Here is a 27,981-nt window from a genome sequence, read left to right on the forward strand (position 1 = left end):
TTCTGCTTCAACTTTTATTGATATGACACAATTATTACACTCACAAAGCCATAATCAGACACTGCACCATAACAATCAAATAAACCAGTATAAATATATAGCTCTGTATTTAAATGTTACATAATAAATAATTATAAATATTGTTGAGGTATTTTGAGTTAAAGTGACAGGAAACCAGGTTTAAATTTCTGATGCATTTAAAGTTTATTCTTCAAATAAACTCAGGAGAAGCTCTCAATCTCTCTCTTCATCTCCTGGGAAAGAAACAAAAACATAAGTGTGTCAGATGCCCTCCCATTCTCCTCTGTCCCAGTGTGTGAGGTGCCGTCCATGTGTGTGAGGTGCCCTCTGTGTGTGAGATGAACTCTGTGTGTGAGGTGCCGTCAGTGTGTGAGATGAACTCTGTGTGTGTGAGGTGCCGTCAGTGTGTGTGAGGTGCCCTCTGTGTGTGAGATGCCGTCCGTGTGTGTGAGGTGCCGTTCGTGTGTGTAAGGTGCCCTCTGTGTGTGTGAGGTGCCCTCTGTGTGTGAGATGCCGTCCGTGTGTGTGAGGTGCCGTCCGTGTGTGTGAGGTGCCGTCCGTGTGTGTGTGAGGTGCCGTCCGTGTGTGTGAGGTGCCGTCCGTGTGTGTGAGGTGCCGTCCGTGTGTGAGGTGCCCTCCGTGTGTGTGAGATGCCGTCCGTGTGTGTGAGCTGCCGTCCATGTGTGTCAAACGCCCTGTCATGATGCCCACCTTGATGAGGTCGGACTTGTTGGCGTTGTCACGGTGACGGTAAATCGACTGAGCCAGAACAGTGTATAGTTTCTCTAAAGGCTCCACTTCAGCGCCCTCTGTCTTCACCACCGCGCGCTGCAGCAGATCCTGAAATCACAAAAATAGTTTCCATTCTAACAAGTATTGTGATTGCCATTAGATTTACGATTTATATTTAAAATAGAGAAAGACTCATATATCAGTTTGAAATGTGCCCTTTTTAGTTTACAGGCTATCAGCCTTAAACCTCTTGCAGAGGCCGATATTTTGCTTGGAGTGATCTGACGCCTAAAGAATCTGTGAATAACTCTTTATTTGAACATAAGTGTGAAGAGGACGCTGCACAAAATGTGATTACAGAGGTGTCTGTTGTATTTAGTTTGTAGTAGAACAGGTTTGTGGATGAGTTTGTAGTAAATTCAAACAATTTCATTTAGGGAAAATATTTAAAATTGTCCCTACATATTAGCCCAAAAAATATGGGCCACTGGACTCTAAACAATCAGAATCAGCATTGGCCATAAAAAAAAATACTGGTCTAAACTACAGGTACAAGGTTTTTCTATATAAAGACAGAATGTTTTGTTATTTTTTACAGTTGCTAAATAATTTGGACTTCTAGGATTTGATGATTATGGAAACAGTGATTTCGTTTCAGTTGTGATTGTTGTCGTCGTCTTACACTCTGTCTATCATAGGCTGTGTACAGAATCTAAAGAGTCTTTGTTCTCTGGTCTTGGAGCATCTGTCTCACCTTGAGTTTACTGCGGTCAATCACCAGGGGCTCTGTGCTGGTTTTGCGTCCGTTTTCCCGTTTGTTCAGCAGCTTCATCTGTTCATTCACCACTTTATCAGCCAGTTTCTTCTGACGCTCTGAGGAGACAAAAACAAAAGTGAGTGCTAGGGGGCGCTATAGAGACGAGGGTGGGGAGTAGAGGACACTGCAGTCAGACAGAAGCATTATGGTTAAACTGAAGCTGAACACATCAAAGAGCAACTGTAATGAAGCTTTAGAAAGAAGGAACTCTTAAGAAGCATGTGCTGAGAAAGTCACTCGCTCGCTCAGAACACTAAACACTGAAACCTCTTAACTGATACAAAACTGATATAAAATGAAAAGTTTATGAAACGACCCAAAGCCTCTCACCTTTACTCACCTGTATTTGTTTTTACAGACTTTTACAGCCTGGCAGCTCCAGACTGGTATCCACCTGTATATTTCTTTTTTCCTTGTAAGCAGCCATATTTGTTTTGATATGGACGGACCATGTGTGTTTCTGATTGGATAATCCACCTCACAGTCACACTTGTTGGACAACTGTGTGTTCTAGATCCAAGTTGAGGAGCAAAGCAGAGCAGCTGTTAGAGCAGAGCCTGAGCAGCAGCAGTACAGTTACAGTTACACTGTTGTCTGCGCTGGGCACTCGGGGGCTTGGGGAGTACAGACCTCCTCTCCCGGCGCTCAGATGTGGTGCAGCTGTTGGAGGGACGATGGTCCTGTGGAAGCCGTTGGTCAGGTGATCGGAGCGCCGTTCGAAGCCGTTGAGTTGGGCATTAGGGGCATGGCCGTTCTCGGAGCACTCGGACAGAGACGAAAGCGAGGAGTAAGACTCAGACGAGGCTGTAGGGGGCGCCACAGGGGCCTTCTTCTTCTTGGGTTTGGGGATGACGCCTGTGCTCCATTTGGACTTTCGACGATAGCGCTTCCTCTTCAGTGCTAAAGAACAGTGGGGTTTAAAGAAGAGGGGCGGGGTTTAAAGGAGAGGGGTGGGGTTTAAAGGAGAGGGGTGGGGTTTAAAGGAGAGGGGAGGGGTTTAAAGAAGAGGGGTGGGGTTTAAAGAGAGGGGTGGGGTTTAAAGAAGAGGGGTGGGGTTTAAAGGAAAGGGGAGGGGTTTAAAGGAGAGGGGAGGGGTTTAAAGGAAAGGGCAGGGTTTTAAAGAAGAAGGGAGGGGTTTAAAGGAAAGGGGAGGGGTTAAAGAGGTGAGAACAGGTTTCTTTATGTGACATCACTTTAACCTGAACCTGAAGACAGCGAGTCTGCTGTTAAAGACTCAAATGCAGATGTGTGACCTGGTTTACGGTTAATATTTCTGTAATAGCTGGATCTATCCACAAAAACTAGCACAAAGTTAAGTGTTTTCTTTGTCAGTATGAATGAAAACATGATGCTGAAACTACAGCAGCTGTGATCTGTGGATGGGAGGAGCAGAGTGGTGTAATAGATGGAGCAAGGGATGGTGGTGTTTCTAACCTTTGCACTGCTGCACTCTTAAAGCCTAACCCCACTGAACTGTGGAAGTCCTGAAGTGACCAGAGTTGAGAAAAGTTTTAAACTCACTGCGCAGGTGAACGTCCTCGATGTCGTAATCCAGAGCAGCAGCTACAACAAAACACAACAACGTGAGACAGTTAGATTTTGCACAGTGACCTCAGGCCCCTCTCCTCAGAGAGACCCATAGACTGTATACAAATGGACATAGCTAACCCAATAGACGCCGCATTCCAAACAGGAAGTGAGCATGGGCACACTTCGGCTCCATTGTCTCAGGCTCCAATTTTCCACTTTTTATTAAAAGAGTGGTTCCTCTCTCTGTAACTGCTGCTGTCAGGCTCCTCATTCTGACCTTAAAATGTTGGTTTGAACCCGCTCTACATGATCCTGGGGGTTTTGCCCCTAAATCAATATATGAACTTTATGACTAGACCATAAACTGGATATAAATGGACATAAGTAATGCACTAGCCACAGTATTCCAAACAGGAAGTTCACATGAGGCTCTTCCGGCTCCTGCTGACTCTGACTCCCACTGACTTACATTGGAATATTGTGGCCCCTATCTCTGTACCTGGGTCCAGTCAAGTGGTAATGGAGGGAAACAGGGGCAGATTTTTGACATTCAAATGTCTCTTATTCAGAAACTAGAGGGACTATTGAAATAAGTAAAGTATCAGAATGTAGGAAAGAGTTAACACTCCAACAGGGTAAAGTTAAACCTGTGATATTCTTTCAAGTTGTTGACAAAAAATTTAAAAACTCATGTTGGTAACGGAGGGAATGAAATATGCAGCACTTTTTGGGCAATAAATCCAAACAGTGATAACTCTTGGTTCTCACTTACATATCCTTAACAAACTGGTTTGAATATTTGCTTCATATAGTTTTCTACCATATGGTACAAGATTAGGTTGAAAAACCTCTTACTTTTTGACTCATGAGATTTTTTATTAAGAAAGGTCATGGTAATGGAGGGAAAATTTTGCAAACAAGTAGAAGGTGCATGATTTTGCATAATTTCTCGCTTTTTTCTTCAGAATACTTTAATATTACTTCAAAATGAAAGGAAACTTTCTATAAAATATGTCAGTCCTTCCAAGCAAATTTTTATCATTTTAAATACTTTTTTTTTTTTTTTTTTAATCATGTACCTTCATCAACAGTTCAAAGATGGAATAACACAAGATATGATGAAATACATCCATTTATTTACATGATTTGCAGGTCTTTGAAATTTGGGAAATAATTTTTGTTCCATGTTTCATACATGGTCTGTTTAAAACGTATGTAACTTTAGAACCAAAAATGGTACAGAAAAAAGGTCAAGGTTTCATAAACTAGAGTACATATGTATCTGTTCAATACATTTTTATATCAGATGCATTAACTTGAATTTTTAGCCCTGCTGTTTACTTCTGCTTGACCGGGCCCACCTGCTGCTGCGAGCCTCATCATTTTGATCTTAAAATGTTCGTATTAACCTGTTCTACATCCTGGGCTTTTGTTGGGGTTTTTTGCTATTTTGTCCAACAAAAAAAAAACGTATTCATAATTTAGCACCTGGCTCCAAATTTGCTCCCATAACCGCTGGTATCGTGAGCTTCATTTAAGTGGAGCTGCACACTCTGGGTGACATGACACTCGCTTAGTCTGTTTCTTGATACAGTCTATGGAGCAGACAAATCAAGTGCCTTCTTTCCCCGAGGTTGCTCCCACAATCATTAGCTACAGGTTTGATTCACAGTGTCGCTAAACCAGCAGTGCAGACGGGAATGGGCGGTACCTTCAACAGCCTGGCCCCTGATTGGCTCTTTGGTTGACACTTGACTATTTATATCTTATAAATCTTATAAGTTTCTAAATGTTCCTCACTCCTTCTGCCTGTGTCTGTAAACATGCATGTGTTCACATGTATATTCACATGTGTGTTCACGTGTATATTCACATGTGTGTCCACGTGTATATTCACATGTGTGTCACGTGTGTGTGTCCATGTGTATATATCACATGTGTGTTCACGTGTATATTCACATGTGTGTTCCATGTGTGTCCATGTGTATATCACATGTGTGTGTGTCATGTGTATATATCACATGTGTGTCCATGTGTATATTCACATGTGTGTCATGTGTACACATGTGTGTTCACATGTGTATGTGTATATGTTCACATGTGTGTTCACATGTGTATATTGTGTGTGTGTATATGCACATGTGTGTCCATGTGTATATTCACATGTGTGTCCATGTGTATATTCACATGTGTGTCCACGTGTATATTCACATGTGTGTCCACGTGTATATTCACATGTGTGTTCATACGTAGTATGTTCACGTGTGTGTTCTTATGTAGTATATGCACATGTGTTTTCATGTGTATATTCACATGTGTGTCCATGTGTATATTCACATGTGTGTCCATGTGTATATTCACATGTGTCCACGTGTATATTCACATGTGTGTCCACGTGTATATTCACATGTGTGTCCATGTGTATATGCACATGTGTGTTCATGTGTATATTCACATGTGTGTTCATACGTAGTATGTTCACGTGTGTGTTCATATGTAGTATATGCACATGTGTTTTCATGTGTATATGCACATGTGTGTTCATGTGTGTGTTCATGTGTATATTCACATGTGTGTTCATATGTACTTGTGTTCCTCACCTCTCCTCATGCGGCTCTCTTTGACCTCCTGACACACACGCTCAAAGTCATGGTCCAGGTCGTCTCTGATGATGGCGTGCAGGGTGTCCTTCAGGGCATAGGCGCGGTGACGGATGTGACGGTCTAGAACACAAACACAGAAAATATCTTTACTCTCTCACCCCCTCTCTGTTCTAAGCACATGTCTCTGTCTCTCTCTCTCTCTCTGTTCTAAGCACATGTCTCTGTCTCTCTCTCTCTCTCTGTTCTAAGCACATGTCTCTGTCTCTCTCTCTCTCTCTGTTCTAAGCACATGTCTCTGTCTCTCTCTCTCTCTCTCTCTGTTCTAAGCACATGTCCCTGTCTGTCTCTGTCTCTCTGTCTCTCTCTCCTCTCTCTCTGTTCTATTCACATGTCAGTCCCTCTCTCTCTGTTCTGTGTGCACCATGTCTCTGACCTATAGAATCACTGTCTGGGTTGTAGTCCAGTGCGTTCTTCCAGATGAGGTCAGCGTCTGTCACAAACTCGCTCACAGTGATGTATTTGTGCTTGTCGATGTTTGTGAGCAGAGTGGACAGGTCCATGGGCTGTTTGATGACCATCAGGTAATCTGGTACCTGCAACCACACAAGCACAAAGACACGGGAAAGAGACGATGTGCTCACAGCTGTAACTGTGACAAGTTTAGGAAGGGCACCTTTAAGTTCATGTCATTATTGTAAATGCTGTTTCTAGGTTTATTATTTGAATGTTCAGTGTTTGTAGTTCAGTCAGTGGTGTTTGCGCATGTGTGTGTGTGTATGTGTGTGTGTGCACATGTGCATGCGCATGTGTGTGTGTGTTGGTGGAGGTTGAAGGAGTTGGTGGAGCAGCCAGTGTGCCACAGGGATGTGGCTACACTAGTACCTTACCACCAAGTGTGGAGTGAATGAATAATGCACTGTAAAGTGCTTTGGATGTCTCAAAAGGTGCTATATAAATGCAATGATTATTAATTGTAATGTAGATAAAGAGAACACAGTGAATATGACAGATTTACTTTCCATCATGTGCTCAAGGGTTCATGGGAGTTTGCCCAACCAGTCAAAATGTGCTTTGTGGATCTGGAGAAAGCATTCGACATTCGAGAAAATGGACAGATAGATGGATGATGACCAACAAAGTTAACACAGTTAAATTTAAGATTTGACAAAAGATCTTGCCTAGATTTCTGTTATAATATTACTACCCGATTAGACACAGGCAGCCAATGTGACCCAAGTAGTGGTACTTCCAAAACTGTTACCTAGCAACCATTAAGTAAACATGTAAACAAGGGACAAAACGTGTCTAAATTACACAATTAGTTATAATTAGACTGAAAAAATAACTGAACTGCTTTAATTAGTTAAATTACAGTTTAAACTGTGAGAAAAGTGCCTTCCTTATGTGTAAATTGTTTCTTCCATTTTCCGTGTTGATAACATAGTCAGAGGAATTTCGTTTTACAACTCAGCGCTATTTCTTGTATTTTTGTACTTTAATTTTCTATGTTTTTTTTTTTTTTTTCCACAAATTGCCACTTAACCGATGTAAAACTATGATCCATATTTAGCACTGGTCTACCAAACCAAGCCAGAATTAGACAAATATGAAAACTTATCATGCACGTTAAAGGACCCATATTAAACTATTTTCTGATCTGTTTTAATATTATTTCTTCATCACAAACATACCTGGAGTTGTGTTTTGTTTCATTCACACATGTTTAACACATGTGGAGATAAATAATGCAGGTTTACTCAAACATGTGTGAATGACACCACTCCAGGCATGTTTTTGAGTAGATAACATTCTAACATGGCTCACAAGAGTCAGTTTTGTGTAATATAAATATAGGCCCTTTAAATTCATGTCTTTATTGTAAATGATGTGTCTAATTTTATTACTTTAGTGTTGTGTATTTTGTAGGTTAAAATATGTGTAAATGTAACACAGTCAGACGCTGACCTCCTCGATGGCCACTGGCTTGGTGAAGGCGTTGAAGCGTCGGTCCAGGGACAGGCGCTCAGTAATGTTTCGCAGGAAGAGGCGGAGCTCACGCAGTACATCCTCCTCCTGCTCCTCCAGATGGTGGCGCTCTTGTTCTGAGAGCTGGCGCGGAGGAGGGGGCGGGGCCAGGGGCAGGATCTCCAGCGGGCGCGACAGCGCTGAGGGCACCAGAAAGAGCAGGATTCAGCTAAATTCAGCTAAGGTCTAATAACCTGTATGGATAAAGTTATTCAAGTGTGAACAAGGCTGGATTACTCATTTTACTAAAGCACACATAAGATCATTATATTTAACATTTGAGATTATTATCTGACAACTCAGTTTCTAAGAAAACACCTTTATTTTGTTGAAATAATGTTTAAAGAATCAGAAAAATGTTTCTTGTATAAATTGTACGAAATTTGTGGGCAGTGTGATGTCATCAACGTGCAACGTTTTTCACCATTTCCTTTTTCTTTAATATAAACTCATTTATATTTACAATAGGTTTTACCCCACCAAATTAGGTAAAAATCTGAGAATCATCAAAACCTTTCATAGCCACTGTGTGTAACAGTGGTGACTAATAGTGTAAGGTTAGTAGTATGAATGATATGCCGGTGACACAGATTGGCAACCTTGCTTCTGTCAGTTTGCCCCAGGGCAGTTGTGGCTTGTAGTATCTTACCACCACTAACAGTGAAGTGAATGAATACTGCTCTGTAAAGCGTCTTGTGTGTCTTGAAAGGCGTTACATAAATCCAATGGTTAGTTAGTTCATTTAAATCAGATTGCAGTAATTTCACATGTGCAGGGTTAGAGTATGAGTGACAGTTAAAGCAGTTTAACGTGTGTATGTTGTAGTGTCATAGTATGGTGTAGTGTGTACTGTGGTAGTATGGTGTAGTGTGTTAGTATACACCATACTATAGTGTGATAGTATGATGATGTAAGCGTGGTGTAGGGATGGTGTATGTGTGACAGTACAGCTGTTGTTGGAGGGTGGAGCTTCGGTGGCCTGTCTCAGGATGAGGTCACTAAAGAACTCGGTCCTCGCTGTGACGGAGGGGGCTGGGAGGAAGAACAACTCTCCATACTCCTCACGGAACAGCGCCTTCACCTGCAACACAAACAACAGCCCCATCACCTGTCACATACACACAACAGCCTCAACACCTGTCACAAACACACAACATTGTCTTCACCTGTCACATACACACAACAGTGTCTTCACATACACACAACAGCCCCATCACCTGTCACATACACACAACAGCCCCATCACCTGTCACATACACACAACAGCCCCATCACCTGTCACATACACACAACAGCCCCATCACCTGTCACATACACACAACAGCCCCATCACCTGTCACATACACACAACAGCCTCACCTGTCACATACACACAACAACAGCCCCATCACCTGTCACATACACACAACAGCCCCATCACCTGTCACATACACACAACAGCCTCAACACCTGTCACATACACACAACAAGCCCATCACCTGTCACATACACACAACAACAGCCCCATCACCTGTCACATACACACAACAGCCCCATCACCTGTCACATACACACAACAGCCCATCACCTGTCACATACACACAACAGCCCCATCACCTGTCACATACACACAACAGCCCCATCACCTGTCACATACACACAACAGCCTCAACACCTGTCACATACACACAACAGCCTCAACACCTGTCACATACACACAACAACAGCCCCATCACCTGTCACATACACACAACAACAGCCCCATCACCTGTCACATACACACAACACAGCCCATCACCTGTCACATACACACAACAACAGCCCCATCACCTGTCACATACACACAACAGCCTCACACCTGTCACATACACACAACAGCCCCATCACCTGTCACATACACACAACAGCCCCATCACCTGTCACAATACACACAACAGCCCCATCACCTGTCACATACACACAACAACAGCCTCAACACCTGTCACATACACACAACAACAACAGCCCCATCACCTGTCACATACACACAACAACAGCCCCATCACCTGTCACATACACACAACAGCCCCATCACCTGTCACATACACACAACAACAGCCCCATCACCTGTCACATACACACAACAACAGCCCCATCACCTGTCACATACACACAACAGCCTCAACACCTGTCACATACACACAACAACAGCCCCATCACCTGTCACATACACACAACAACAGCCCCATCACCTGTCACATACACACAACAACAGCCCCATCACCTGTCACATACACACAACAGCCCCATCACCTGTCACATACACACAACAACAGCCCCATCACCTGTCACATACACACAACAGCCCCATCACCTGTCACATACACACAACAGCCTCAACACCTGTCACATACACACAACAGCCTCAACACCTGTCACATACACACAACAACAGCCCCATCACCTGTCACATACACACAACAACAGCCCCATCACCTGTCACATACACACAACAGCCCCATCACCTGTCACATACACACAACAGCCCCATCACCTGTCACATACACACAACAGCCCCATCACCTGTCACATACACACAACAACAGCCCATCACCTGTCACATACACACAACAGCCTCACACCTGTCACATACACACAACAGCCTCAAACACCTGTCACATACACACAACAACAGCCCCATCACCTGTCACATACACACAACAACAGCCCCATCACCTGTCACATACACACAACAGCCCCATCACCTGTCACATACACACAACAACAGCCCCATCACCTGTCACATACACACAACAGCCTCAACACCTGTCACATACACACAACAGCCTCAACACCTGTCACATACACACAACAACAGCCCCATCACCTGTCACATACACACAACAGCCTCAACACCTGTCACATACACACAACAGCCTCAACACCTGTCACATACACACAACAACAGCCCCATCACCTGTCACATACACACAACAACAGCCCCATCACCTGTCACATACACACAACAGCCCCATCACCTGTCACATACACACAACAGCCCCATCACCTGTCACATACACACAACAGCCCCATCACCTGTCACATACACACACACAACAGCCCCATCACCTGTCACATACACACAACAGCCTCAACACCTGTCACATACACACAACAGCCTCAACACCTGTCACATACACACACAACAGCCCCATCACCTGTCACATACACACAACAACAGCCCCATCACCTGTCACATACACACAACAACAGCCCATCACCTGTCACATACACACAACAACAGCCCCATCACCTGTCACATACACACAACAGCCTCAACACCTGTCACATACACACAACAGCCTCAACACCTGTCACATACACACAACAGCCTCAACACCTGTCACATACACACAACAGCCTCAACACCTGTCACATACACACAACAACAGCCCCATCACCTGTCACATACACACAACAGCCTCAACACCTGTCACATACACACAACAGTCCACAGTCACACACATCACATACACACACAGCCCCATCACTGTCACACACAACAGCCCAACACCTGTCACATACACACAACAACAGCCCATCACCTGTCACATACACACAACAGCCTCAACACCTGTCACATACACACAACAACAGCCCCATCACCTGTCACATACACACAACAACAGCCCCATCACCTGTCACATACACACAACAACAGCCCCATCACCTGTCACATACACACAACAGCCTCAACACCTGTCACATACACACAACAGCTTCTTCACAGGAGGGGTTCTCACCTCAGGATCAAGCTCTGAGTATGCAGTACAGGTCGTGGCCAGCAGGAGGACGGGTGCAAAGGAGGGGATCCCTGACAGCAGAGTGAGGAAAGAGGAGCGGAGAGCGCCCCCTGCTGTCTCCCACCACTGCTGCAGGTGAGGCAGGTACAGGACGCTGGGCGAGGTGCGCTGGGCTTCACGGAAAACCTACAAAACATGTAGTGCTCAGGCCAAGGTTTGATATAAGAGAAAATAATCATAATCATAATCTGATTCTGTCTGTGTTATATTGATACTTTCCAGATGATGTTATCTACATTTCCTTTAAGTGTGATGCTAACTGGAGGCACTGCTCTGTCTGAGTATAACATTCAAATAACATTACAGTCACAAGCCTAAACAGGACTATGAAGGCTCGTATTGATCGCAGGCTCCTTAAATCCAGTTTGTATTTTTGAGTTTTCAGATAATCTCATGTGTGCATTGTGTCACCATGGTAACTGCTAAACATTCCACCAGAGACATGCATATAGAACACCCCCTGTGTGATTTCACTGCAGAGGATCAATAGTTTTGTGCTCCTCACCTGAGTGCAGGCCTCCTCTGGTGTGGTGCTGCTGACACCATAGATGGCGGCGGTCTCCAGGCTGTACACAGTGAAGCTCTCCAGCGCGTGAAGCAGGGCGGGTCCCAGGTGAGAGCTCTCACCTGAGCCAGGACGTCCCACGAGGAGCAGACGTGGCCGGTGAGAGGTGGGCTGCCGCACCGCGCTCCTGAGGGACACGTGGTTAACACAGCGTCAGTTACTGAATGTGCACAAACCCTCTGCACCCACCTGTCTGCTCAGTACAGATATATGTGCTGCTTTTGCAAACCTATGACTCAGATTGAACTTACTTAAAAGGTGTAAAGAGTAAAATAAAAGTGTAGTGGACTAGCTGTAGTTTGTCTTTGTGTTGCCATAGTGACAAGTGTCAGACCAGTGACCGGAAGCATGAGAACAAATGTTGTGAATGTTGTGACTGTTCTTGGAAAATCACAAGGTTAGCACAGAGCAGTGAGTGGGGATATGCCCTCAGCAGACTTAGTGACCCCTGACCTGGCGAAGTGCAGAAATTTGCGTGTTTTTCCAGAGGCAGAGATACTGGTGCCGCTCTCGTCTCCTCCAGGCATCACTCCGTCATCATGCAGACCAGCTGTGAGTGCTAAACAGAGAAGAGAAGAGTCAGAGAGAAGGACCACACTGTGAGGAAGAGGAGCCAGGACTCTACTAAAGTGTCTCTGGTATTTTTATAAGACATCTCAAACAAATGTTTTCCCTGGTCATTTCTATTAGTGACAAGGTTAATTCTTCCCATCTGTCCAGCTCCCTCTCATTTAAAGAGCCTTTACCCAATTTTTCCCCACATATTTGAGCTAAATGTGTCATGTCCCTGTACAGGTATAATGTATATTGTATACTGTATCAGCAGTTCTTGAGGTCAAAATAAGTCCACTGTGCTGAACTGTTCAGTTCAAAAGTTAGGACAAAAGGGTACATTTGTCATCCAGTTCTAAATGGCCATAAATCTAATATATTTCTTTTTTTTTTTTACTTTCAAAACTTAGATCTCTTTATCATCTGTATTTCTATTCTACTTATACATGTGCAATCGGTACATTGCATATTTTACATTATAAAACAATTTTACCATAAAAGTACACCCAGAGGAAAAAATAAAAAGTATAAAAGTTACATATTTTCAAAATTTAAAGAGTGAAGTGGAAAACTTGAGGTAAATTTATTAGAGCCTAGTAAATATCAATAATTTATAGCGGGAAAAAAATTGGTGCATCATTGTGTTTTGAATGGGAGAGAATTAGTTGTGAAAAAATTATAAGCGCATGTCATGACTAAAACATTATAATAAGATGAATTCCTACAGAAATCAGGACAAAACTGGTCTGGTTGTTTAGGTCTGAAGATACAGATGGTCTGAGAGTCCAGTACTGACACAGTGACTCTGTGGCTGCCCCCTGTGGCACCTGTGTGAACACACAACTACCGGTGTCAAAACAAGTATCCCTCAAACAACAGTGCCAATCTCTGGCCAATCTCTGATTGGTCAAAACAAAGTTGGGAGATGGATGTTGTAAAAATTACCTGGTCAGTTTGTTTAGACTTTGACACACCAAAATATATATAAAAAAATATATCTCCCAACTGTGTATCAGCCAATCAGAGGGGAGATCTTGTTTGAGGGATACTTGTTTTGACACTGATAGTTGTGTTTTCACACAGGTGCCACAGGGGGGCAGCCACAGACCATCTTTATCTTCAGACCAAAATAACCAGACCGCCCTGATTTATGTTGGTATTCATCTTATTATAATGTTTTAGTCATGACATGTGTTTATAATGGAAGTCAGTGGAATATGTCATGACCCTCTCCCATTCAAAACACAATAACGCACCCATTATTTTCCCCGCCATGAATTATTCATATATATATATATACTAGGCTCTAATAAATTTAGCTCAAGTTGTCCACTTCACTCTTTTAATTCTGAATTCTGTATTTTTTCTAATTTGTATGGTTTACTTTTAAGTTAAAATTGGCTTATAATGTAAAAAATATACAATGCATATATAAAATCTGCACATGTATGAGGAGAGTAGTGCATGAAGACATCTGAGTTTTGAAAGTCAAAAAAAATATGAATCTATGTGGATTTTATGACCATTCAAAAATGGGGACCCTCAAGGGCCCCCAAGGTGATGAACGTCACCTTTAAGCTGACCAAAGGACTAAGACAAAAAAAATCAGGCACAGAGACTCAGGAGTCTCACACCCCCACCCTCTCAGTAAAACAGGTACATACAGTACAGGTGTATACAGGTGTATACAGGTGCATACAAGTGTATACAGGTGTATACAGGTGTATACAGGTACATACAGTATGGGTGTATACAGGTACATACAGGTGTATACAGGTACATACAGGTGTATACAGGTACATACAGATGAATACAGGTGTATACAGGTGTATACAGGTGTATACAGGGGTATACAGGTACATACAGATGAATGCAGGTGTATACAGGTGTATACAGGTGTATACAGGTGTATACAGGGGTATACAGGGGTATACAGGGGTATACAGGGATATACAGGTGTATACAGGTGTATACAGGGGTATACAGGTGTATACAGGTGTATACAGGGGTATACAGGTGTATACAGGTGTATACAGGTGTATACAGGTGTATACAGGGGTATACAGGGGTATACAGGGATATACAGGTGTATACAGGTGTATACAGGTGTATACAGGGGTATACAGGGGTATACAGGGATATACAGGTGTATACAGGTGTATACAGGTGTATACAGGTGTATACAGGGGTATACAGGGGTATACAGGGATATACAGGTGTATACAGGTGTATACAGGTGTATACAGGTGTATACCGGGTATACAGGGATATACAGGTGTATACAGGTGTATACAGGTGTATACAGGTGTATACAGGGGTATACAGGTGTATACAGGTGTATACAGGGGTATACCGGGGTATACAGGTGTATACAGGGGTATACAGGGGTATACAGGTGTATACAGGTGTATACAGGGGTATACAGGGATATACAGGGGTATACAGGGGTATACAGGTGTATACAGGTACATTCAGATGTATACAGCGCACTGACCTGGCTCTCTCTTCCTCTTGGCCTGCTCAGCATGGGGAAACAGCCTTTGCACTCTCTGTAGCGCCCCCTGTAGAGCAGCAGACAGCAGAGGCAGGACAGTGGCGGTCAGTGGTTTGGCGGGTGAGGGGTTGGAGCGGTGTGCAGAGGGACTCATACTCTTCATGGCGTTTACAAAGTCTGTGCTGGTCACTGTGATGGACCTCACATCCAACAGCAGCTTCTGAGATGTTCCGTAGATCTGAGGGTATCTGCGACGCAGTGCACACAGAGCCGCCTCCGTGCACACCGCACGGATGTCTGCGCCACAGTAACCTACCACCAGGGAGCAACAGCACTACTATCATACAAGACTTTCAGAAAACCGAGACAAACAGACATCCGTCAGTGCAATAAAAAATAACTGACACTTTGCAGCCGATGTCATCAATATTCACTGGGGATGTGATACTAACTCTACACCCTGCTCTGTCTGAAACTCTCTTAATATGAGCTTTATTTTACCACAATCTGATCACAAAGAACTGACTGAGCTGGAATTAGCTTGATTGTGCTGTTAAACAAGTCCCTCTCAAATAACATTACAAGCACAAGCTAGCTAGCATGAGATAAGAGTTTTTCAGTTGGTCACTCTCACCTTTTTTGTTGAAAATCAAACTCCTAAACAGGACCATGAACATTCTTACTGATGACAGGCTTTACACAGACTATTTTAAAACCTTTCTGACAGTCTTTGCTAATGCGGGCATTGTGTCACCATGGTAACTGTTGAACATTCCATCATAGACTCCCAAAGCATACAAACATCCAAACCTGAGCCCAGACCCTGCTGCAGATTCTGTCTGTTTAAATAAAGACACACTCCAAATGAGGACTGCACAAACGAGTTTGAGCTAAATCTGTTGTAAAGCGTGTCTTCTTTTCTGAGAGTAATGTGTCTGACCAGTTCAAATAAACCAATAAACTAAACACAAGATCAAGTTTCTCACCGACACATTTCTCTGCCAGCTCCTGCAGGAAGTCGTCTGATGGAGCAGGTCTCCACTGACGCGTGTGGATCTTCAGGATCTCAGCACGAGCCTGACACAGAGACAGAGAGAGACAGAGACACAGAGAGAGACACAGAGACAGAGAGACACAGAGAAAGACACAGAGACACAGAGAGAGAGAGACACACACAGAGACACAGAGAGAGACACAGAGAGAGATGCAGAGACAGAGAGAGACAGAGACACAGACAGAGACACAGAGAGAGACACAGAGACAGAGAGACACAGAGAGAGACACAGAGAAAGACACAGAGACACAGAGAGAGACGCAGAGAGAGACACAGAGACACAGAGAGAGACGCAGAGACAGAGAGAGACAGAGACACAGAGAGAGACACAGAGAGAAACCCAGAGACAGAGAGAGACAGAGACACAGAGAGAGACACAGAGACAAAGAGAGAGACACACACAGACAGAGAGAGACACAGAGACAGAGAGACACACACAGACACAGAGACACAGAGACAGACACACACACACAGAGAGAGAGAGAGAGAGAGAGACAGACATAGAGACAGAGAGAGAGACACACACACACAGACACACAGACACAGAGACAGAGAGACACAGACATAGACACAGAGAGACACACACACACACACAGACACACAGACACAGAGACAGAGAGACACAGACATAGACACAGAGAGACACACACAGAGACACACAGACACAGAGAAACACACAGAGACAGAGAGAGAGACACACACATACAGACACACACACACACAGACACAGAGAGAGAGAGATACACACAGACACAGAGACAGAGAGAGAGAGAGAGACACACACACAGACACAGAGAGAGAGAGAGACACACACACACACAGATACAGAGACAGAGAAAGAGAGAGACACAGACAGAGAGAAAGAGTGGCATGAGTTTTTCTCTCAAACAGAATTCAGCAAACAAAAGAAACAAAGCACAAATTGTTTTTGAGGAGGTAGAGACATTCTAACAGGACTGAAGCTCAGGAGAGTCACTTTTGCATAATACAGGATATGATCTCTCTCCAGGTACCTCTCTGTCGGGAAGTCCAAACAGGAACTCTCTGTCGAAGCGTCCTGGCCGTCTCAGGGCGGGGTCGATGGAGTCCAGGCGGTTTGTGGCTCCAATCACGACCACCTCGCCCCGATTGTCCAGCCCGTCCATCAGGGCCAGCAGCGTGGACACGATGGAGCTGAGACACAGAGGACAGGTCTGAGCCGAGAGCCCGGTCAGGAGGACGGGTGCTGGACAGGGATCATGTCTCACCTGTGGATCTGGTCCTGTCGACTGGAGCGAACCGGAGCCAAACCATCAATCTCATCAAAGAATATGATGGAGGGACGCATCTGATAGGCCTGAGCAGAGAGAGACAGAGGGATACAGAAAAGTAAGGGAGAGAGAGCGAGAGAGAGAAAGAAAGAGAGAGACATAGGGATACACAGAGGGGAGAGAGAGAGACAGAGAGATACAGAAAAGTGAGGGAGAGGGAGAGAGAGGCAGAGATACAGAAAAGTGAGGGAAAGAGAGAGGCAGAGAGATACACAGAGGAGAGAAAAAGAGATTCACATGGAGAGTAGAGAAAGAGAGATAGAAAGAGAGATACACAGAGGAGAGAAAGAGAGAGAGATAGAGATACACAGAGGAGAGAAAGAGAGATACACAGAGCAGAGAAAGAGAGATAGAGATACATAGAGGAGAGAAAGACAGATACACAGAGGAGAGAAAGAGAGATTCACATGGAGAGTAAAGAAAGAGAGAGCGAAAGAGAGAGATAGAGATACATAGAGGAGAGAAAGAGAGAGAGAAAGAGAGATACACAGAGGAGAGAAAGAGAGAGAGGAGAGAGAGAGAGACATGGAGATAGAGACAGGAGAGAGAGACATAGAGATAGAAAGAGGAGAGAGAGTGTGTAGGATGTGTCTGTCGTGCTTGTGTCTGTGCCTTTAACCCACAGTATAAATGAGTATGAGACAGTCTAGTCACAGTCACCTGCTCGAACAGCAGGCGCAGCTGTCTCTCAGACTCGCCCACCCACTTGCTCAGGACGTCTGCTCCTTTCCTCATGAAGAAGGCCACTTTGCGAGAGCCCTGACTGCACTCAGAGGCCAGAGCCCGCGCCACCAGGGTCTTCCCTGTGCCCGGGGGCCCGTAGAACAAGCAGCCTCTGAGGAGAGGAGGAAACAGGGTAGAGCTTCAGTTCTGACCTGAGCGCCTGAGAGAGGAGAGGTCACAGTAGCTCTTGATGTATAACTCCTAACCTTATATATCTGATTACTCTGCACTGTTTTACTTTATTTTTATATTTTATTCTATTTTTATTTATATATATATACATTTACTGTATTTTCCGGGCTATTAGGTGCTCTGGATTATAAGGCGCACTTGGGGACACCCAAGTGGATTCGTGTATAGGGCGCTCTGGATTGCGGGGTGTGAGGACGTTTTTTGATGGGGTTAGAGGCTTAAGAGCGCGTCTAATAGCCCGGAAAATACGGTATATAATTATGCCTTATTTGACACCATTCTCTTGCTATTTTTGCTACTTATTTAAAATGTACTATTATATTTTTCTCTTTATTATTACAATATACTGTGATGTGTAAGCTAATGTATCCAAATCATTTCCCATTCATTAAAGTTTGTCTAAGTCTGAGTTTTACTGCGGAACATTTCCTCACAGTAGAACAGAGAGAGGTATGGGGTGACTGTGTCTGACCTGGGCGGCTGGATCTTGAAGTTGTCGAAGACCTCGGGGTAAAGCAGAGGAAACACCACCATCTCCTTCAGAGCAGAGATGTGTCCAGACAGACCCCCGATGCTGTCAAAGCCCACCTGACAGACCGACAGGGGAGACAGGGGAGATAGACCTGAGTGGGCTGCAAGTGTCCAATTGAATTTGAAATCAGAATTCTCCATAAACAACCAAATCTCCTGTCTTACTCTGCATTAAAGTCACTAATCCTGTAGTTTAGATCTGTAAAAACATGTTCTGAAATGTGATTCTTGTATCAGTTTGTCAGTTCACCTTTCAATCTTTTTGTCAATTGTAAATCTAATCACAATTAAAATGCTTGTCAGAAAAATCATACATACATACTTTTCCCAAATCGATCAGCCGTACACCAGACCAGAAAGACAGGTGAGACAGAGCCAGGGGTCAGGGGTGTGTGTCAGGGGGCGGGGTCACTTACTGTCTGGTCGATGGCCATGGGATCAATGTCTGCAAGTCCGGCCCCAGAGCTCAGTTTGTCTCGCCGTGTCCCGAGGAGGTTCAGGTTCAGAGGGCGACACCTGGAGGATACAGAGGGAGATGTCACAGGTCTGACACACAGGGTGACTGTAGGGTCAAAGGTCATGAAGTGTCAACCTGGCCATGGCACTGTGAATGTCCGAATCATCCGAGTCTTCTCCTGAGTCGGCTTTGTTCACCCAGGGAGACGGAGTGGGTCTGTTAGAGGAGACATGGGGTTAGAATGTTAACCCGGTGCATTAAAGTCTGTATCTGATTTTCATTGTCTTAAAACTGTGAAAAACAGAACCAGTTCATTATCAAACAATTTGCAGTGGTCCAAAGTTCTTCCTTACTTACCTTATGAATTCTCAGCATCCTAATTATTCACCCAGGTTATAAGCACTTTTCACAAATTTCAGAGACCAGAGCAGAGTTTTGTTGTGGCAATGAAGCTAACAACAACTAACATGGTAACACACACCTCCTGATTCTATGCACTATTCTAATTTAATGCAGAGAGTACACGGCAGACTTATTTTGAGCTCAATAGCTGCTTATACTATATATCTATACTGGAGCAAGACACATTTGGTCAAATAAATGAAAAAAATCTGGTACAGGATGTTCAAACGTTACATTTAAACTGTAAATAAAAAAAGTGTAGAAACACAGACTGGCCTCTGACCTGAAGCTTCCTCTTCGTGGGATGTTTGGACCTGAGGCGCTGATCCGGAAAGTGCCTCTGAACAAATCTGAACCAAACAAAACACAGGAGTCAGTCTCAAACATTGGAGAGGTCCTATGTACAACTCTGGCTCATACTGACTTGAAGATCGTGGCCCGTCTCTCTGTAAATACAGCACTGAGCCTCTTTATGTTGGTCTTAAAATGTTCTTATTAACCCGCTCTAAGTCATCCTGGTATTTTTATTTCACAATTTTGTCTGTTAAATAAATCCTATTGCTCATACAGGATACGAAGCCTGGCTCCAAATTCGCCCCTGTATTTGTGAGCATCCCAGACTTCATATGAGTGGAGCCGAGCGCTGTGGGTGACGTCACACTCACTTGGTGCACTTCGTTATACAGTCTATAGTGTGTACGTGTGTGTGTTCAGTTCTGACCGTTGGCTCCGACCTGTGTCTGTGGTGTGAGTGTGTGTGTATCCAGTTCTGACCGTTGCCCCCGGCATTGTAGAGAGACGAGGCACGGCTGGTTTTGGCGTCCACACTCTGACCACAGTCGCTGTCCTGGTCCTTGACAGGCTCTGCCTCTCCTCCAACAAACAACAAGAATCATTTTGACATTAAACTGTCAATAGTACAATACAAAATATGACTATTATTGTACACTTTTGAAGGCCCAGGCACATGGAGAACATGCAAACATAGTGGACGCACCATTGACCTGCTCAGTGTCGGAGAGCTGAGGGGGCAGCGGCGTCATGCTCCTCTGGGCTTTGGAGTAGATCTTCTGCACAAACACAAAGGTTTTAATTGTAATGCTTACTTATGCTTAAATACAAAAAATATATTTATGCTATAATTTTGTGTTTTCTTGTTAAAGAAGATTATCCAGTCAGAAAACAGAATGAGCCTCACATGAGTCTCTTGGGTTGCCAGTTCAATGCTGAAATCCAGTTTGCTTAAAGCTAAAATGTCTCTCTCTGACCTGAATGGTCACTACTTAAACACCAGCCCCTGCAGCCAGTCATGACTCAGTGCTAGTGCAGCCTCTGCAGCTCAGGCAGGGAATTCTGGAGGTCCTGAGCTTCACCTCAGGTCTGTCCATAAACTGAGAATGAGACAATCTTGAATGTGTCTCTATCTGCAGGTGAATGCTCTGGGGACACAGGTTAGTTGTGACAGGAGTAGAGTTTTGAAACAGTAAGAGGCAGGACACCTCCTTTAAGGCCGTGTGGATGTAAACATGTGGTGTGTGGTGGGAACATAAACAGCCGTATGTGAGTGGCTGATAGAGGCCCACAGCGAAACGCCCTGACACTCAGCTGATAAGACCTGAGAGTCTAACCCACAACCTCCAACTGAGGGGAGACAGGATAACCACTCTGCAACAGTAACACAGTAAAAACATGCACACTCCACTCAGAGAGATCAGGAGTCTAACCCACAACCTCCTCACTGAGAGGAGGAGGGGATAAGCACTCTACCACACTCACTCCTTCTCTGCTGGTCGCAAGGCGTTTCTTGTTCTTCATCTCGTTGACCGTCTTGAGCACCGACCGCACAGTGCTGCACACGACACAAACACAGGTCAAACACAGGTCAAGCTCAGGTCAGAGGGCACAGGTCAAACATTAGCCTCATTCCCACATGCAGCTGAACCCAAGAATTTTCCTGCATTTTGCCAGAACAGAGTCATGTGTGAACAAAACCCAAATGCCACATTTTAATAGAAACATTGTTTGAATGAGACTTAAACTGTTATGGTCATTTTGATTGTTGTTTTATTGTGTTATGGCGTTTAATGGTGTGTTATGTCATGTTACGGTGTGTTATGGTGTGTTATGGCGTGTCATGGCGTGTTATGGCGTCTTATGGCGTCTTATGGTGTGTTATGGTGTGTTATGTCGTATTATGTGTGTTACGGTGTGTCATGTAGTGTCATGTAGTGTCATGGTGTGTCATGGTGTGTCATGTAGTGTCATGTAGTGTCATGTAGTGTCATGGTGTGTCATGTAGTGTCATGTAGTGTCATGGTGTGTCATGGTGTGCTTTGTAGTGTTGTGGTGTGTTATGTCGTGTTATGTCGTGGTCATTTTGATTGTTGTTTTATTGTGTTATGGCGTTTAATGGTGTGTTATGTCATGTTATGTCGTGTTATGTCGTGTTATGTCGTGTTATGTCGTGTTATGGTGTGTTATGGTGTGTTATGGTGTGTTATGGTGTGCTTTGTAGTGTTATGTCTAGTGCTGTCATGTGATTAAAAAAATTGAGAGATTAATTAATTATGATCTGTAATTAATTAATCTAATTAATCTCATTTTAATCTCACCTAAAATTGCTGAGAAAAGCCTTCAATTTGAGGTATTTTCATTTAAATTCATTATTACATTATTGTGGCAGATCAAAAGACTGATATAAATTAAAAAAAAGTGACTTTATAAAGTCCTTTATTGTTTAACAAATCTCTCCAATTTGGCTGTTGAGCCCAAGTCTCCATGAATAAGAAACTGTTTGCTGTAAAGTAGCAAAGACGAGGAAATCTGAACATAATAACTTTTGTCTACTTAAAGACAATAAAAAGTCCAGTCTTTCCTTAACCATATTAAAAATATTATTGATAGAGAAATGCTTTATATATGAGATCACTGGCTTTAGTCCTGGTTTAGACCTGGTTTAGACCTGCTTTAGTCCTACTTTAGTCCTAGTTTAGTCCTAGAATGGATTAATCCTGGTATTAGTCCTGGTGTTAGTTCTGGTTTAGTCCTGGTTTAGTCCTGGTTTAGACCTGGTTTTAGTTCTGGTTTTAGATCTGGTTTAGTCCTGGTTTAAACCTGGTTTAAACCTGGTTTTAGTTCTGGTTTTAGTTCTGGTTTAGTCCTGGTTTAGACCTGGTTTAGACCTGGTTTTAGTTCTGGTTTTAGTTCTGGTTTAGTCCTGGTTTAGTCCTGGTTTTGTCCTGGTTTAGACCTGGTTTAGACCTGGTTTAGACCTGGTTTAGACCTGGTTTAGTCCTGGTTTAGTCCTGGACTGGATTAGTCCTGGTTTTAGTCCTGGTTTTAGTCTTGGTGTTAGTTCTGGTTTAGAGGCGCACAGGAGGAAGCGCGGTTTACGCAGCGTACGCGAGAAAACACGATCCACACGAGGCTCACGGGAGCACGTCGGTGTCCGCGCAGTGTCTACGGAAGGAAACGTGGTCCGCGCGTTCTCAGGTTAATGACGATGATGAAGGTGTGTGTTTGTGTGTGTTTGTTTGTGTGTGTTTGTGTGCGTGTCCCCTCATGTGGCAGGTCACTATAGGACAGTAGTGCAGACATCATGAGCCTATGCAGGTTGTTTTCACCAGTGACATTTAAGTTGTAGGAGATTTTATATTTGTTATTTTCTTTTATATTTCACGTCAGGAGAATAATTTCCAAGACACAAATGCGTTCTTACCTGTGCACTGCTGCCTCTGTTCTACTGGCTCTTCCACCTCGTCCATTGCCACGCCGCCAACGTGAACATGACGTTTACATCACTCTTACTGCGCGCGTTTTGTGTGGGTTTCCAGCAATGAGTGGAATTACCGAAATAAAAAAAATGTATAAATTTGTTTTTGTGTGTGTGTGTGTGTTGTTGTCTCAACAACACATAAAAACAGGTTTTATAATAAAGCAACTCGCATACAGAAACAGTAAAGTTAGAGATTAAAAATTAGATCAACGCGATTAAAAAACATAACGCGCTAAATATGACTGTAATTAATTAATCGCAATTAACGCGATAATTTGACACCCCTAGTTATGTCGTGTTATGGTGTGTTATGGTGTGCTTTGTAGTGTTATGTCGTGTTATGGTGTGTCATGGTGTGTTATGTCGTGTCATGGTGTGTCATGTCGTGTCATGGTGTGTTATGGTGTGTTATGGTGTGCTTTGTAGTGTTATGGTGTGTCATGGTGTGTTATGGTGTGTTATGTCATGTCATGGTGTGTTATGTCGTGTCATGGTGTGTTATGGTGTGTCATGGTGTGTCATGGTGTGTTATGTCGTGTCATGGTGTGTTATGTCGTGTTATGGTGTGTTATGGTGTGTTATGTTGTGTCATGGTGTGTCATGTCGTGTCATGGCGTGTCATGGTGTGTCATGGTTTGTTATGTCGTGTCATGGTGTGTCATGGCGTGTCATGGCGTGTCATGGTGTGTCATGGTGTGTTATGTCGTGTCATGGCGTGTCATGGTGTGTCATGGTTTGTTATGTCGTGTCATGGCGTGTCATGGTGTGTTATGGTGTGTCATGGCGTGTCATGGTGTGTCATGGTGTGTTATGGTGTGTCATGGCGTGTCATGGTGTGTCATGGCGTGTTATGTCGTGTCATGGCGTGTCATGGTGTGTTATGGTGTGTCATGGCGTGTCATGGTGTGTCATGGCGTGTCATGGCGTGTCATGGCGTGTCATGGCGTGTCATGGCGTGTCATGGCGTGTTATGGCGTGTTATGGTGCTGGTTCTGACTTGGTGCTGAGGCCATCAAACATGTTGGATGTCTGGTTTCTGTTGGTGATTCTGGAGCTCCTCCTCAGGCCTTTCACTGGAACAACAAAGGCAATTCAAATTTCTCTGTTCACTTCATCACATTTTTTTAAAAATTGATTGATCCCATTTTTCAGTTTAATTTTGTCTTCTAGTTTCCTGACCACAAACACAGCAGGCTTTGGTAACACTTTAGTTTCGGGAGCACATATTAATAGCTGCTTATAGTCAAATACATGAAGTGCTTCATTACATTTTTGTTAGTATTTATAAAGTACTTTCAGTGCATTTTTGTCTAAGGCCGTATTTTGCAAGTTTGCTTCCCATTAAAGCAGTGGGGATAACAATACATGTTTTGTACACACACTGAAATCTTAATAAGCATTAATAAATAATAATAACAACTGATTAATAGCTCTGTAACAGCAAATTAGCATACCAATTACCACTTAGATAGCGTTTAATTGTGGTCCCTAAACCAGTGTTTCCCAAACTTTTTTGGGGGGGGTCCATATTTTTAAAGTCACAAACCTTCTTGACCCATGTCCACAGACATTATTTGTAAATCACAAAATAAAGGTGGATTTGAGCATTATTGAACATTAATGAGGATATTTTTTTGTTGACTGAGTGATTGTGTCTCTGAACAATTAGTTTTACTCAAGTTTGAAACAATGAAAAACCGTCAATGAAGCAGCAGTAAAAGGATCCATAAGTGGTCTGCTTGGATATTAAATGTAGAACATTTCTTTTTCTTTTCAACATTCAATTGAACCAGCAATATTGGAACAAAATACTCAATAAAATAATTACAAAAATATTAGAAATGATACAAAACATGTCTTAACATCTGAACATGTGTCAGCCCTACATGTAGATTGTGACAAGTCAACCCCAAAAAAATCTCTTGCAACCTGAGGGTCGTGACCCAGTCTTTGGGAAACAATGCCCTAAACTACATTGTCACATCGGCTTTGAATTTGTGCCATTAAACAAAAAATAATTTCTTCCTCCTCAGTCTTATGTCTTGTCTGCTCCAAACCAGTCTTTTCCTCACAGAGGACTGGCTGGAGAAAAACAAAACAGAGCTAATCACAGAACATTAGAGTTTTATTCATATGTCTTGAACAGTTCTGCATCACTGTACTGCCTGCAGCAGAGAACAAGCAGTGGACAAAAGGATCTGGGTTTGAGAGTTCAACTTTCACTTACATTTGGCATTCTGAATCCTCAGAGATTTCCTGAAAGACACAAATCAAACGTTTAGTGGGGCCAGTTACATTTATGAGCAGTGCAAAACAGAAAAATTCTAAATGTGAATATTTAGATAAAAGTGTATACAACAACTTTTATTTAGCTGTGCTCCTTTTGGGCCAACAGCACCAGCCTGATAAGATGATTCTGGCTTTGTCCATCACCTGTGTCCACTCTGGTCCAGTGCAGGTCTCAAGGTCGCATGGGTTTTATATTTGCTTTGTGAGGTTCTGCAGCTAAATGTGTTCCCACCTTCCAAAATGGGCTTTAACTGTTATGTGGATGATTCAGAATCCACCTCTAGCGAATAAACTTTCATGCCAGTTAAGGCAATATTTGTGCATTTCCAACTTCTTGTTTATTTAACAGGAACAATGCACATAAACAATTATAATGTAATTGTACAGATTAGAGCAAAATTGTCAATTCCCACCTTCAGTCTCTGGACAGACTGCTGTCATAAACTGCACAAATGCCATTAAAATACAGTGTATATCAATCATACACACAGTCAGTCAGTAAGTAAAAGCATTCAGCTTCAGTCGGCACATCCAGGCACTTTGTACATGTGTACAGCTCCTGTTGCTGCATTCAGACAAGGCAGTTGAGTGTAGGGGGGTTTGGTCAGACGCCATACTTGGTCAGGCGTGGACACATTTTATCACTTATGGGAATCGTCAAAGTGTGCATTAAAAATAAGGTGATGGAAACACAACTGATAGTAAACACTAAAGAGTGCTCCGACCTGATGACTGAGGCCTGGACCTTCAGCTCCTCGTGGTCCTCAGACTCACTGTAGCTCATCTCATCATCTGATTCTGTGCCCTGGAAAACAACACCAAGGAGAGGCCAGATTAGACAATGACACTCATATCGATGTTCTTGCAGAAAAGAGCTCTTTAAGGTGGAACCCGCAGACTGTACAGTCTACAGTGGAACTCCATACACAGAGGTTCTGAGCACTCTGGAACGGGCTGGTCTTCATGCAGATGTTTTTGCTCTGTCTGGAATGTTTCACAGCTTGGTATTAAACGTGTCTATCTGTCTTACATTTGTTCAGTTACATGTGTTTTAATTTACAAAAAGACCTTCAAAACTTGTGGTGAGTGGGTTTGCCTTTCCACAGATCTGCAGTTTGAGACAGACAAGTCTATTCATGTTTTGTCCTCTTTTGTATTGTTTAAAATGACCTTATTTTTTGCTTTAGTCTTATTTTAAATCTGACTGAGGCTCATTTTAGACTATTTTGACCAATCACTCCTTTTAATTCTGTTGGTAAAGATTTGTCAGAGTGTGTGGTTCTGGCTGGGTAGGTGAGCTTAGACCTGGTGGTACCTGGTGGAGACGAACACTGCTACCCCAGTACTGTAGTACTCTGAAGTACTGTAACAGAATATGAATCACTCTGTGGAACCCACTTTGCTGCTGTTTGTGTTTCTGTGAACTGTTCAGAAGCACAGTCACAGATGTAACAGTTGCCCTTTAGTTTATTGTGTTCAACTTGAGGCGTGTTGTGTTTAAATGTATTTTCTAATATTAATTTATTAATCTATCACAGTTGACAATTGTGGGACAAGGAAAGATTCTGTTATAAAGTCACATATGTGCTGAGAAAAGTTTGAGAAGCAGTGTAAAAGTAATTCTAGACCATGTTTAAGACTATTATGATGAAATAGTCCGAAATAGAATGTGTTATATTTGAACATGGTAAGTTGTCTCTACATGATTTGGTTCATAATAAAATAAATAAAACAGGTTCTCTTACATTGGCCTCTGGCTCGAGTCCGGAGGAGGCGTCCATCCCCCGGGCGTTAGTCTGAGTCTTGGCCGGGCTAGAGACTCCTTTTCCCGGTCTGCTCTGCGGCTTCGTCCCGACCATCACCATGGCAACGGCCTCGCTCACCGTCGCTCAACAGTCCCACACCGACTCCACAATCTCCAATAAAACCGCGGATTTACCTGTAAAATGAGCGAACAGTTGGCTCTAACGTGGTTTTAAATGTCTCCTGCTCTGAGTGAAAAATCCACGGGAGTTTAGAGCCGCAGCAAAACAGAAAACACCCAAAAAACACCGCGATAACGTGATAAAAGTAGCAGAGATAAGAAGA

The 27,981-nt window shown here is 43.3% G+C and overlaps 1 protein-coding gene across 5 annotated transcripts; it reads right to left on the reverse strand.

The window, feature by feature from the left end:
• Window positions 1-27,970, reverse strand: LOC110156496 (ATPase family AAA domain-containing protein 2-like). Of its 5 annotated transcripts, none has more exons than XM_055156986.1 (28): window positions 27,639-27,969; window positions 26,619-26,698; window positions 25,832-25,860; window positions 24,602-24,677; window positions 21,606-21,678; window positions 20,827-20,899; window positions 20,604-20,693; window positions 20,113-20,179; window positions 19,563-19,643; window positions 19,387-19,486; window positions 18,912-19,027; window positions 18,185-18,359; window positions 17,462-17,550; window positions 17,228-17,387; window positions 16,147-16,237; window positions 15,161-15,472; window positions 12,568-12,673; window positions 12,055-12,241; window positions 11,490-11,675; window positions 8,677-8,809; window positions 7,669-7,868; window positions 6,137-6,296; window positions 5,701-5,823; window positions 3,092-3,133; window positions 2,201-2,470; window positions 1,508-1,626; window positions 733-861; window positions 1-254 (listed from the first exon to the last, which is right to left on the reverse strand). In XM_055156986.1, exons 1-28 carry the CDS (start codon window positions 27,756-27,758, stop codon window positions 222-224), a joined length of 3,420 nt encoding a protein of 1,139 aa, XP_055012961.1. In that variant the 5' UTR covers window positions 27,759-27,969; the 3' UTR covers window positions 1-221. The 5 variants fall into 5 exon arrangements, with proteins under 5 accessions (XP_055012961.1, XP_055012960.1, XP_055012963.1 ...); XM_055156985.1 differs by having other exon boundaries at window positions 20,604-20,702; window positions 27,639-27,968; XM_055156987.1 differs by lacking the exons at window positions 1-254; window positions 733-861; window positions 1,508-1,626 and adding an exon at window positions 1,915-2,080 and having other exon boundaries at window positions 20,604-20,702; window positions 27,639-27,970.
• Between the last annotated feature and the right edge of the window lie 11 nt (window positions 27,971-27,981).

The sequence above is a fragment of the Boleophthalmus pectinirostris genome, unplaced genomic scaffold, assembly GCF_026225935.1.
Source record: "Boleophthalmus pectinirostris isolate CB_2022bp ecotype Guang Dong unplaced genomic scaffold, ASM2622593v1 HiC_scaffold_21, whole genome shotgun sequence".
Lineage (NCBI taxonomy): Eukaryota > Metazoa > Chordata > Actinopteri > Gobiiformes > Gobiidae > Boleophthalmus > Boleophthalmus pectinirostris.